A 14,500-nucleotide genomic window follows, 5' to 3' on the forward strand; every position below is an offset into this window, starting at 1 on the left:
GGTTTGAGGGGGTGAGCCAGTATCGATGGCACCGATCGTCAAATCGTAAACAGGAATCGTTTCTCGATCTAATTGTTTCGCGGTCTCAATGTCCCCCGTCTGGGGATCCACTTTGAAGGCTTGCCCTATATTCCCACCGATGATAGAATAAGAGAACTGATTGTTCTGCGGTTTTATATCCTTGTCCACCGCTCTTACGGTCAACACTCGAGTTCCGTGCACGGCGCCCTCGGACACGGTTGCGTCGTACGTGCTCTGAAGGAACTCCGGAGGATCGTTCCCGTCTTGAATCGAGACTATGACCTGTGCCTCGTCCGTGTCGTTGCCGCGGATACCACCCCCGTTTTTCGTCATCACGGTCAACACCACCCTGTTCTGGGTCTCGCGGTCCAATCNGCGAGACACGAATTATCCCCGTCTCGGAACCGATAGAGAAGCCCCGATCGTTCGAGGAACCGACGAAGAGGTAATACACCCTCCCGTCCTCGCCCGAGTCTTGATCCGTTGCCTGGACCAGGCCCACCGAGGTCCCAACCTCCGCACTTTCCGACACATCCATGTGAAACACCGGTTGGATGAACTTTGGATAATATTCGTTCACGCCTGTCACGTGCACGAGGACAGTGGTGAAACCGACCATTTGCGGATTCGAGTCCGGATTCGCGGCCACAATGTCCAACGTGTACTCGTTCGCCTCCTCGTAGTCGAAACTGGTCAAGGAAGTGATCTCGCCTGTATCCTCGCGAATACGAAAATGATCCTTCCCTGTCCCCCCGAGAATTTTGTATTCAATCACGGCGTACTTAGGGGAATCTATGTCCTTCGCTATTACCTGAAATTAAATTAAACGATATTATCAGTGGAACGTGTGAAGAAGATCGAGAAGAAAAGAGTAATATATTTACCTTGTAAACGAAACTGTCCGGTGGGGAATTTTCGGGTAAATAGGCTTCGTAAACGCTCTGATTGAACGTTGGAGGATTGTCGTTAATATCGGACACGTTTACGGTTAAAATGGCAACAGCCTGTTTCGGCTCGAATCCAAGATCGGTAGCGGTGATGTTCAATTTGTACTCCTGAACCAGGTCGTAATCCAAAGGCTCGAGTATGGTGACCGCCCCGGTGATGGAATGGACGAAGAATTCGTTCTTTTCGTTCCCAGCCGATATCTTGTACCTTATCATCCCGTTCGGCCCTTCGTCGCCGTCGGTTGCGCTCACCGTCAAGATAGTCGTGTTAACAGGCTCGTTCTCGGGCACCCTTACTTGATGGCTGACAGCGGCAAAGGTGGGGGCGTGTTTGTTCTCGCCGGATATCACCAAAGTCAACGAGACCTCGTCTTTTTGGGGTGGTACACCCTTGTCGATCGCGCGAACCTTTAGTAAGAACGTCGTCCCTACCGGCACGTTGGCCAACGGGTTTTGGATGTACACCCATCCAGATTTCTCATCGATCGAGAAGTACTCGGTTCCGTTCACGTTCGTCAAAAAGTAACTGATCTCCGCGTTCACGCCGAAGTCGGCGTCATCCTTGGCGACCAACTGTACCACCCTTTTACCGATCCCGTAATTTTCCGGGACGGGATAGAGGTAAGATCTGTGCTCGAACCTTGGGGCATTGTTGTTCGCATCGACGACGTTCACGTAGATCACCGTTCTCGAGGAGAGGGGCGGCTTTCCGTTGTCGGTGGCGACAACCGTCAACGAGTACAAATTCTCGGGCGAGGAGGGCCGATGGGTATGCTTGTACTTGAGAGTCTTTTTACTGAAAACGTCACCGGTCGCCGGATCGACGGTGAATAGGTCAGAAGGTTGTAACAAGCTGTAGGATATCACCGAATTTGGACCTTGCTTATCGCGATCAATCGCGGTTACTTGGCCGACGTGAGCAACGGATGGTTGGAGTTCGGGGAAGTGGAAGTGATACGATTCCTCGTCGAATTCCGGGGGGTTGTCGTTCTGATCTTGGATGGTTATCGTTAGAGCGGTCGCTGCTTGCCAAGCTCCGTCTGCTGCTACCAGCTGTGCAATACGAATGATTGATTCAATTTTTTGTTAATTTATATTTCTAGGTAAAATTTGTGCTCTTTTTTAATATTCTTCGATTATTATTTTTTGATCCGTTTCGATTATTTATAATGTTTTTTTTTATGAATCAGATGATATTTAAAAACATATTGTAAATATATATAATATAAGTTGATGTAACAATTTTTTATTATTATAAATTGTATAAATTGTTTTTCTCTTGTTATTTTTTCGATTCATTATATTTTTTTATATTTTATATTTATAGTTTATATTTTTTATTCTATTTTATTAATGATTTTTTCAAAAGACTATTTTTATTTTTTAGTAATAATTTATTTCAATTATAATTATTCGATCAGTTAAGATAAATGCTATGAAAAATTTGTTGCAATATATTAAATATAAAAGCTTAAAATCTTAAAATATAATAAATATAATAGTAAATTGTAATGACAGTAAATCAATAATGAAAAAAAATTAATATTATTTCCCAATTTTTTTCACGTTTCCTCAAAAACGAAACTTTTAGTTTCAATCTTTCCTACGTATTAATATAAAATATATGAGTTTATTTATATAAATATTTGTAAAACAAATATATCGTTTTCTAGATTGCGAGTAACAATAATGAGCAATGATTCTATTTTTAATTCTATTAAATTAAATTTTATTATTGCTTCCTTTGTGGCATATTTAAAATATAACTTTGGTAATTATTTATTTAGTTACGATAAGTTGGTATAGTTTTTAATCAAGAAATAATTTACGGTATGATGAATTATATAAATTGTAATGAACGAATGGAAATCTAACCTAACATAAATTAACCTATAATCTATTAATTTTTCTCTTTTTATTATCTAGGTTATGCAGGAATGTGGTCACTACCATATTAGAATTCACACCACGATGAATATATTTATAAGGTAAGTTCAAAAAGAAAAATATTTTATGAATATTTCAGAAATTAAAGCATATTTATGCATAATAATATATATAAAAAGAAATTGTTTAAAACATGATGCATTTTAAATAACACTTTTAAATAATTATTATAATTTTATACATTATATCAAAAAAAAAAAGAAAAGAAGAAAATATTGATATATTAATTTTCTAATAATTAATCGAATAAGTTTTATTAATCAAAATTTGTTTTCATTATTTTTTATTATTATTTGTAAAAATGTTTGTAAAATTTTGTAAATATTTTCAAATATTCGAATATTTTTATAATACATTAATAATCACACAAAATGAAAAAAAATATATATATTTGCATCGAAATCCCTGTATTTCGATATGTGTGTGAAAAATAATTAAAAAATACTTATGCATACGTATTTTAAATATTATACAAACCTTTAGCAAATATTCGTCCTGCTCTTCTCTATCTAAATGGCCATTTACAGTGACATTACCACTCAAAGCATCCATGGCGAATTTTTGCCCCGGATTTTCGGTGAATCTGTAGCTGACATTAGCATTTTGACCAATGTCGAGATCGCTGCTAGTAATTCTTATAACAAACGTGCCGATCTCTGCATTCTCCGTTACGTTCACGCTGAACAATCGGGTGAATTGTGGCGGATTATCGTTTTTATCCAATACAGTGACCAGAACAGTGGCCGTGCCCGTTAAAGAAGGCTGCCCCTCGTCCCGCGCCTCTACGATCAGCTCGTAAGAAGCGATCTGAAAGAAAACGAGTCGATCTATTCGTAAAGGATATTTTTTTTTTCTCGATCATAAAATTCGATTAACACGGTACTCACCTCTTCACGGTCTAATTTTGCATTGGTGGTAATTTCACCGTTATCGGAATCGATGATGAAAGTCTCGGTAAAATCGTTTACCAGATAATAAGACACTTGACCATTCTCCCCAGAATCACGATCTTTCGCTGAAACTTTGCCGACGAACAGGGGTGGATACTCTTCCTCGGGAACTGTGGCGTTGTAAATTGCCGCCTCCATTACCGGTGCATTGTCATTCGCGTCCGTAACATTCACGAGAAGTTGCACAACGCTCCTCAGAGCCGGGGTGTCCGAATCACGAACCTCGACCCAGGCTTCGTAGAACGGCGCTGTTTCATAATCGAATCCAGATGCGACCAATACCTGAGTCGATAATAACGAAAGATACGATCGATTATAAATCTTTCGTCGAGCACAATCGTCGAGAACGATCGATAAATTATTATCTCTGAATAGGGAAGCTGAGGGTTTATAGATTATTGCTAAATTCGTGTAATGCAAAATATAAGACGAAGTATTTCCTTATTCGTAAAGAATATTATTATTGATTGCTTGCGTTAAATCGAATTAAAGAAAAAGTTGTTCCTTTTTTTAAAACAAATTTTTAATAAGAATCAATAAGATTTTTAATATTTATTATTATCGAAAATAATATTGATTAAAGTTTGATTTAATAGATTCAACAGATCTTAGTCTATCTTTAAAAATAAATTAATTTACTATAATACGTTTTTGAAAATTATTTGAACTTTGTGTAAATATTATTTTTTCAAACTCTTTTCTAAGCAATTTAAATTAATAAAAGTAGCAAATTCAATTTTCTCCCGGAATAATCGCGTTTATAAATTCGTATTATGTATCACCCGTTACAATTTAATCTATATTTATTAATTTCACTTATAATTTTAACGCAAAATATAACGTAAATTTGCACTAATAATAAGAATCAATCGAAATTCCTCATTCTCATTAAAATTAAAATTAAAAATACAAACCTCGCCGGTATGAGGATCTATCTTGAGCGCGTCGCCGACATTTCCACCTGCCATCCCATAAACCAAACTGCTGGCCGCCCCGATTTTCGGCGTGGTCGCGCCCAATTTTGTGACCACCCGACCCTCCGGCACGTCCTCAGGCAGCGTGAACCTGGTGGTGATGCTGGATCGAAAGCTGGGGAACAATTGCCTCTCCCAGAGATGTATGACCAAGTCCGCGGTGACCGACTGCGGTTTAACGCCGCAATCGGACGCCTGGATTTGCAATTGGTAAGTGGTTTCGTCATTGGCCAATTCCTGCGTAGTTCTTATCACACCGCTGTTCGAATCGATCACAAACTTCTCCGCGTCTATTCCCTGGAGACGATACACGATCCGAGAATTTTCCCCGTCGTCGTCGTCCACCGCTTTCGCGCCGAACACGAAATCCCCTTTAAAGGAAACGATCTGTTTAGTGTTGCGTATAAGCGACTCCAGCTTGTACGAGTCTCTGTCGTTATTCAGGTGTTACTTAACGCGTTCAGACTCGTGTTCTCGAAGGATGGATAGTTGCGAATTTCTTTTTTTTTTTTCTCTCTCTTTTTTTTCCTGATTACCTGATTTGGTTGCACCTGGCACATAGGCCGTGTATCTTGGACTAGAAAATCTGGGAGCATTGTCGTTCACGTCCTTTACGAAGATCGTTAAATTAACAGCGGAGGCTTGCGGTTCCGTCGGGCTCGAATCTTGAGCGACCAAAGTCAGATGGTAGACAGAGGTTTGCTCCCGATCTAATGGCACCACTGTGAACACCTCGCCTGTCTCGGGATCCACGGTGAAACGTTCCGAATACTCTCCCAATAAACTATATCTGTAGAGAATGTTAAAGTGTTTTTACGAAGAATCGAGAGAGAGAGAGAGAGAGAGAATTTTTCTCCTCGAAGAAGATGCCTTTATTTATATTACCTGATTTTGGCATTAAGGCCCTCGTCTTTGTCCGTGGCATGAGGTTTAGTGACCCACGTACGGGAAACTGAATTTTCGGTCACCGTCGCCCTGTACTCCTGCCTCGTGAATTCCGGAATGTGATCGTTGACATCGAGCACGACAATTCTAACGATGCCCGATCCAGTCAAAGGTGGAGAACCTGTGGAACAGGTTCGATAATCGTAGATCGATCGTTTTATTATTAAGATAGTTATTTTATCCGGCTTGGTGGGATTGAAACGAACTTGAATATATTTCGAGTACTTTCGATTCGAAAATTTTCCATCAAAATCAAAAATCGTATGCTATAAAAAATTATGACATTGATTTATAAAAAGTTTTGAACGTAACGACGAAAGTGTTTTGAAGGTGTTTTCCGCGATCAAACGTTCGAATAAGACAAATTACGATTCCATAAAATATCGGGCGGGCGGAATACCGTCGAGTTAATTGTGCCGCCTAAAAGGCCATTATTCTCCGGTGGACCCGATTTCTCTGATTGCAGCAGGTACATTGTACGCGTTGGCGTGGCCCTGGGCCACGCGCCACTATAAGCGTATATCGTTTAATCACGTGGACCTCTCACGAGAAGGGTTACGGGCACAACAATTGCAAGGCACAATGGTGTGGTCCACCATATCCGGTGTTCCCCTGGTGGGCAATCCGACAGAAATATACTGGCTTACACTAGTAGCGTATTCTTCTTATTCGTTTGCTTAATTGATGGGGACAAGAAGAAGCGAGAGAACCGTCCCACCAATTCGATTCGAATTGTCAAAGTAGTTTTTAACGAGAATGCGAAATCGTGACAATATATATATGTATATATATATATATACGAGCCATTAATAGGATTTTTGAAATTCCTCGTATTATATTGCTCATCAAATTCTTTTTTTTCATTTCTATAACACGTAACGCAACATAACGACGATTTAAAGTGAATTCTTATGGTTAACCATAGTACTAGCATGATGATAGGGGCGCAGCCGTTTCGGAGTGGACACGGCTGGTATAAACGCTATAGGTGGCATGTACACGCGACAGCCATAACGTATGAATAAAATAGGAGTATAATGCGCGTGCTCGAGCAGGATCTCGAGAGATGCGCGTTTGGCTCCAAAGAGAGGGCTCCAAAACATCCAACAAGCGAAAGCTTGGGTGGGGTGAAGGAGGCATTAAGAGAAGGAGGAGGCGGCGATGGAGGTGGGGGAGGAGGTGGTGGAAGCGATGGAGAGAGACTGAGAGAGAGATAGAGAGAATGGGAGTGGGGTATGCGGGGGGTCGAAGGGAAAACGGAAGAGGGGTAGGGAGAAAGAGAGTGCAGCGCCGAGGCAGAGGAAGGCATTTGAGAGCGATTATCATAATCGCGCGTCATAACTCTGCAGGCTTGTCTACCTCGGCGGGGACCGATTGGGCCATCGGCCCCCGATGGTTGGCCCGAAGGGGGCGGGCGAGGGGCACCCTCGAATGGGACTACTGGCTTCGTCGGAGGAATGAACGATAAAAAAGATTTCGACGAGGAACTGCCCACCGCTTAAAGAATCTCATCGAACAACCCACAAATTTATATCCAATTTGTATATTACCGCTCATTACTTAAACCTATCCCCATATATCGTCTATTGTTTCGTCTATTATTTATCGACGATCGTGAAAGTGGGGAGGGAGAAGGGTGACATTTTCCCGTATCACGAACGTCGCGCGCCATCGTTTTATGCGATCTCCTCCTCCGTGGTGACGGTTCAGTTTAAATGGAATTTATAGATGGAAAAATAATCGTCCCATGAATTGGCACCGTCCTGCCACCGATATACCCTGTGACATTTACCGACATTTCGATCGGTCGCGTCCGACCGAATAGGTAATCACGATTTGTAGACAACGGTGTCGTAAATTTGTCAAAGTAATTCGACGAATTTATAGCTACCTGCACGTATACGTATATATACCTGTATTGGGCGTGTATTGTATCGTACGGACGAGTTGAGTCGTTTAAAAACCGGGTCTTTTCAGCGTTAAAAATCGGCTTTTTCATTTTTTATTTCTCATTCTTCAATTCACCGCGGCTTTTTTAAAAGTGCCAAACCCAATATAATTAAGTCCTTTGTTCGTGCTAATTCGCAACCAGTTTACATAGAGCCTAAGACCGGTTACTAAGGTGGCCGGAAAAATATTCTCTCCAAAGAATACTGACTACCCTTTCAATGCCGCTCTTTGTGCAGATCCTACCAGGTATATACCTATTTAGCCGTTCCCCTAAGGTACGATCCAAAGAATCTACTGGGAATACCCCTTTACCCATGATTTCTTTATCCTTTATTCCCTTATACGCGTATTTATTTTCGTGTTGTGCTTTCGTTTCGTTTCGTTTCGTTTCGTTTCATTTTTACGTCGCTCCTCTCCACCATAAATTAGCCTTTAACGCTTAATTTTTCGTTCTTAAAATTCTTAAAATAACTCACCGGTATCCATGGCCACCAAAGTGAGGGTGTATTCCGGTACCGATTCCCTGTCAAGAGGCCGGAGCAGGAAAATGTCACCTGTGCTAGCATTTATTCGAAACAAATCCGTGTCTCCTTCCTTCAAAAAATATCTCACTTGGTCGTTGTAAGGTGGCGTATCCGCGTCATAAGCTTTCACCTTTGAGATCAAAAATTGAGATCAGTTTCACCTCTCGTCGAGACGATAATTAATATTCGATGATTCGCGATTACCTGTATCACGAATCCTCCCCCAGGTGGCACCATGTTCTCCATAACGTGGGCCAAATAAGGGGAATCCAGGAAAACGGGTGCGTTGTCGTTAATGTCAAGGACGGTGATGGTGACCTGAGCCGTGTCACCCCGTGGCGTTTCCCCCACTTCAGAGGCGCAATCCTCCCCCCTGATTGTCAAATAATATCTAGATTTCCGCTCGAAATTCAAATTCTTCGCCACTCTGATCACCCCGCCATCTTCCGAAATTGTGAAGTCCCTGTTATCGTCCCCCATCGCTATACCGTATCTTACCCTTCCATTCGCGCCCTCGTCTCGGTCCATCGCCGACACCTTGAATGCAAACACATGTCCGCATGAGAATCGAGAAAGTTGAAACAATTACCGTTCAACGGTAAAAGACGCTCTTTAAATCTCTGTTAAACTGTTTCCTTCACGGTTCAGTTGCAAGGTTGTTCAGTTGAAGAACACACTCATTGCGATTTAATTAGCGTGACGTAAGTGCTCGTGTAATCTCGATTTTATGGCAACCTCTTTCGCCGATGAAACCTCGTTCGCCGATATATATGTGTATATATATATATATATATATATATACACATATTTATCGAGCGAGGAAAGGAAAGAGAAAGAAAAAAGAAGAAAAAAGAGAAAAGACAAGATATTAAATGCAACGAACCTGGAGTACACTGGCCCCGATACTGGCATTTTCAGCGACAGTGGCTGAGTACTGTCGCGGATCGAACACGGGCGAATTATCGTTCTCGTCGAGGACCGTGACAGTGACCGTGGTCGAGGACGATCTCGGTGGTTCACCGCGGTCTTTCGCGGTTACTTCCAAGGTGTAGTTTGACCTTAATTCGCGATCCAACGAGCCAGATACGCGCAATAGTCCATCTACGGGTCCAACGGTGAAGGGAAGCGTTGTGTCCTCGAGGGAGTACTCTACGTATCCGTTCCGTCCTTCGTCCCTGTCCACGGCCTTAATGGCCATCACCACTGTGTTACTTGGCGCGTTCTCTATTATCGAAATCTTGGTCGGTGATATGAACTCGGGCGACATGTCGTTCACATCCAATAACACCACGGTCACCTATCGATCGGACAATGTCGACGATTAATTATTAAAATATATTTGAATACCGATACAATTTTGATGTCTATATTTTATGCCTGGTGTGTACGATGATAAAATAATAAAGCAACGAAATTATTATATATTAAAATTAATTGTATTTAAAAATAAAAAAATTGTCTATTTAAAATTGTTGATTATTTGAATATTCAAAAAAAAAAAGAATATTGAAAAAAAAGAAATAAGATAAATTTTTATGTTACAAAAATATTCGGATTTGTGACAATAGATTTTTTTTTTTTATAAAAGTTTGTTTGATTCGATTGATTCCATTTAAAAATGAAAGTAATATATTTTAATATATTTGATATGTTAAAATGCAACGTTTTTCTTAAATCTTACTGATATTATTGTTTAATTATAGTAGATAATATTATTTTTGTTGCGATTAGAAATATCTAACTACTTACTAATATTAAATATTTATATTTAATAAATTTATAATGAAGTAATAAGATATATATATATATATAAACATGCTTGTATATTTTTGGGAATAATTGTCTATAATTGATCATCCTGAAATTTTTATTCGATTTTGTTATACTTGATGCTATGACTAGTTATATTAGAACCTCATTTTATTCGTAACTTGTATTTGATGCAAATGAATCAACTATAATTAAAAATCTACTATAAAAATTAAAGAATGACAATTACTTTGATTAATATATAGAAAAAGTTTTTTTGGATAATAATTATAAACTACAAGTAACAATTATCATACAAAAATCAAATTGAAATTGAAATTTTATTTCATCTTTCATATTTCCTTGATTTTTCGTCAACTGACTTTTTTTTTCACTTGTTTGACAACTTTCTAACAAAGAAGCAATTTAAGAAATAAAAAGTCATTGAAAACATCTTTCAATAGTTTCTTTTTCTTAATTCTTACGTGTATAAAATTAATGCTCTTGTGAAATGTTGGCAAATATATTGTGAAATTAAAAGTTATTTTTCAACGAATATTATATTCTTTTCAAACGACGTAAAATCATGTGAAAAAAATGCAAGTAATAAATTTTTTTATTCATTATAATCTTTCTTATACTGTATTTAACAAAAGAAAGAATTTTAAACACTCATTTTTATTATATATAGAAAATCAAAAAGAGAAAAATAGAAAAAAAGTTATAAACAAATATATGTATAATATATATTTAATAATTCAATCCAACTACACAGGAGTATAAAAATTGAGCAAATAATTTTAATTAACCTGTTGACCTGTGATATCTTTACAACTTTTTTTTCTATATATATATAATTAACAGTCAATCTTAATTTTCGAGATATTCGCAAAATATTTATAATATTATATCTTGAAACTTGAGCATTCCGGGAAAATTAAATTTATAATATTTATCTAAAATTTGAAAAGATTATTACACAATTGAATTGTTTATAAAACAACATTGCACATATAGCTTATTCTATCATATAATATTTTTCCATCACAAAGGAAAAAAACCTTCTTTAATAAAAAAAAAAAAATCTAAGCTTTCAATAGAATCTTTTAAAAAAGAAAGACAAGCATTACGCGCAATACTCTCGTTACAGAGGAGACGAACAAACCTGTACGGTGGAGGACAAAGGGAGGCCCGGTGGCGAAGGGCTATCCGTGGCGCTGAGGACCAAATTGTAAAGTGGCTTTTGTTCTCTGTCGAGCAACTTTCGAGTGAAAAGGGTGCCGTTTGGTGCCACTCCGAAGTCACCGTTCTCGTCACCGCCCGCGACAGCGTAAATTACCCTCCCGTTATCTCCGGAGTCGAGGTCCTGGGCGGTCACGGATAGGATTGGGGTGCCGATCGTCGTATTCTCCACGATATCCACCGCGTGTGGCCCCGCCTCGAAGATGGGCGCGTTGTCGTTCAAGTCCACCACGTTGCAGTAGACCGTCACTGTCGAGGAAAGCGCCGGGATACCACCGTCCGTGGCCTGAACCACCAGGATGTAGTGTTGCACCTGCGAAACGATCGATTTCTCGATTGATCGATGAATTGATCGAGAGTCGTTAATAAGATGGAAAAAAGAAAAGAAAAGAGGGAACGAGTTGTCAGAACGAGTTTCGGAGAACAATCGTTGTCTCTCCGCCCGATATTTTAAGGGAAATTTTTTTTTTCTTCGCTCCCATCCGCTTGCATCTCGGTTTCGTTAAGGGGGTAGCGCGCCTAACAATTTTGCAACGACTAATACGAGCTTCGTGGAAGCAACGTGTTGTTTCTCCGTTTCCAATCCAGCTCCACATCTTTCCGACCCAACTGTGAACTGCTTTCGCAGCAGCTCCCGCCCTATATCTGGAAAGGCATTACGATGATGAAAGGTTCTATAAACTACTCTTTCTCTAAGTAGTGCCTCTTCGTGTCTATGCTCCTTCCATTGCTTCTCACCGAAACGTTATATTAGATGGTATTATATGTATATGCGTATAACGTGTAATAAACTGTGAATATATCGTTCAATACGATTATAGATATGGCATTACGATTTGAAATTGCAGCAAGAGAGGCGACGGATTCATTAGTGATAATTTTAAGGGAAATTAAAAAGATTGTTTATAAAACTTGTTGCCTTTTTGAGAATATTTTATACACAATGAATAACGAGTATTTAATAATTTTTGAAGAATTTTTCAAATTCATTGAATTATTGCTTATGTTTCATTAATAAAAAAAAAAATGTCGTTTTCTATTAAATACAAGACTGGTTTCGTATTGAATTCTCATTACACGAAACAATAGAATGATCCTTATTGTACATAAAATTTTTTTAAATAATCAGATAGAATATAAAATAAATCTATTCCTCTCTCGTTGCTTATTTTCTTTCTAAATTTTAATTTTCAAATATTTCTCTAACGCGGAGAAAATTGCTTTTTCCAATCAATTTTGAAAAAAGAAAGAAAGAAAGAAAGAAAAATCATCACTGGGGACTTCGTGGCCATGGAACAGAGTACCTACTCGTAATTGAAAAGCAAGATCAATGATTCTGATGGACAAAACGAGCGTATACGCTCGTGTCTTGAAATAAATATGGCTTGTCTCCGAAGGATCAGACCTTCAATTTGAAAACGTCTGTTGATCGATCTGTCGGACTGTTAACGCTAAACCCTAAATTCTAGCATAGCCGAAAGCTAATATAATAGGTGCGTTCGAGCTTAAATGCAGAGGCGTGTTCATGGTTATAATCGTTGCCTCGAGCAACTATGCGTTTTACCGTATGTGGACTTCTCGCGCTGATCGCGCTACTAAAATCCTATTCTGTAAATTCGCGATAAGAAAGGAATTGTTCCCGTAAACAGTTATTCTGCATTCTATACCATTCAAGTCAGTTTGATAAATTATAAATATCGATCGAAAATTGATTTTGTAAAATTAAGAAAAATACCCAAATTTCATTATTAAGCCAATAATGACGGTAATTATTAATTTGCGAAAAGGAAAAATGAATTTTGAATTTTGAATTCAATTCGATTATTTATTAATTAAATAGATATAAATTCACATTTTTTCCAAGTTACACAAGTTTCATTCTTTACGCGACTTTCGAGATTTTCGAATCTCACGAAAAATAAAATCGCAAAAAGTTTCGAAGATCTTTTGCATCTTTTTCGAGGATTCAAAGTTTTCAATCGTAACAAAACGAATTGAATTCATTAATAATTTCTTACGTAAGAAAATGGAATCGAAACCCGTTCGAAATGAAAATGAAGGCATCACGGTCTTCCTTCAGTGTTCCTGAACGACACGGAATGGAAACGGTCGTTTTAAGAATAATAGCCGCATCCCATAATTCCGTGTTCGAACGTGAAAGCGACATATCCACGCGTCCGAACGGTCTTCCACAAATCATTTTACACGCTTTCTAAATCGCCGTCCCTGGACGATCGACAAGTGGCGCGGTAAAATACGAACCTGTTCGTAGTCGAGACTGGCGGTGAGCGTGAACACACCGGTGCTAGGATTCAGAGAAAAAACGTCGTTGGCCCAGTCAGAAATCAGGGTATAGCTCAGTTGACTATTGGGGCCATCTGCGTCTGCGTCCGTCGCAACGACCTGACCTATTCGACTTCCTCTCGGCATGTTCTCCGGAACGTCGAACGAATACGCGGTGTTCTGGAATGTTGGCGCGTTGTCGTTTGTATCGGTCACCTGTAAAATTCAACGGTTTCTTTCGTTTGATCGATCGATTTATTTTTGTGGGATTATATATACTTGGTGGAAGAGTTACGTAACTAGTTCTGATCCTCGTCGGATAAACAATTTTATAAATGAGTCGTGTGTCACTCCTTATACGATAAATCCATTTATGAAAGCGATACTTACGAAATAATCTATTCTTGTCTTAAACTTTAAAAAAATTAATGTTCAATTGAATTTTTACAACAATTGCACGTAAGATATCTATTTTAATTTAATAAAAGATAAATGTAAATGTTTTTTTTATGAGAAATATTCTATTTTTCAGATAAATGTGCGAGTGGATGCACGTAATTGGCTCTTTGAATTTCGTAATCGAATTTTGAATTTTGATACATTTTCGATATTATAGTACACATTTATTAATTATTTTAAAAATTTGTTCGTAACATATATTGATATAGTTTGTATGTGTATTTATAATAATTTCAAAATAGGATAAATTAAATATAAAAAAATATAAGGATATAATAAAAATTTAATTTATTATGTTTTAAATTTATTCGTTGTAACATTTTGATTTAATGAAAAAAAATTGCTATATTATTCTTTTTTGTTGCAACATCGTTTATTATGAAATACTCTATTAAATAAAGTTCAATTTGAAGTCGTTGTCATTAAAAATGAATAATAAAATTAACTTACGTTGACTATATAGATATATATATATATATATATATATATACTGAATATAATAAGAAAAA

General features: G+C 38.1%; 1 protein-coding gene across 1 annotated transcript in view; it reads right to left on the minus strand.

Annotated features, from left to right (window-relative positions):
• LOC102676381 (cadherin-related tumor suppressor-like) overlaps positions 1-14,500 on the minus strand; it is an 81,958-nt gene that overhangs the window by 7,105 nt on the left and 60,353 nt on the right. Inside the window, 13 exon segments of the mRNA XM_031511632.1 lie at positions 2-406; positions 408-832; positions 906-2,021; positions 3,393-3,722; positions 3,803-4,147; positions 4,780-5,210; positions 5,376-5,629; positions 5,725-5,905; positions 8,211-8,388; positions 8,463-8,795; positions 9,142-9,555; positions 11,173-11,562; positions 13,512-13,748. Coding sequence (XP_031367492.1) covers positions 2-406; positions 408-832; positions 906-2,021; positions 3,393-3,722; positions 3,803-4,147; positions 4,780-5,210; positions 5,376-5,629; positions 5,725-5,905; positions 8,211-8,388; positions 8,463-8,795; positions 9,142-9,555; positions 11,173-11,562; positions 13,512-13,748 — 5,039 coding nt within the window.

This window comes from Apis dorsata, unplaced genomic scaffold (assembly GCF_000469605.1).
Source record: "Apis dorsata unplaced genomic scaffold, Apis dorsata 1.3 scaffold_339, whole genome shotgun sequence".
NCBI classification, from domain to species: domain Eukaryota; kingdom Metazoa; phylum Arthropoda; class Insecta; order Hymenoptera; family Apidae; genus Apis; species Apis dorsata.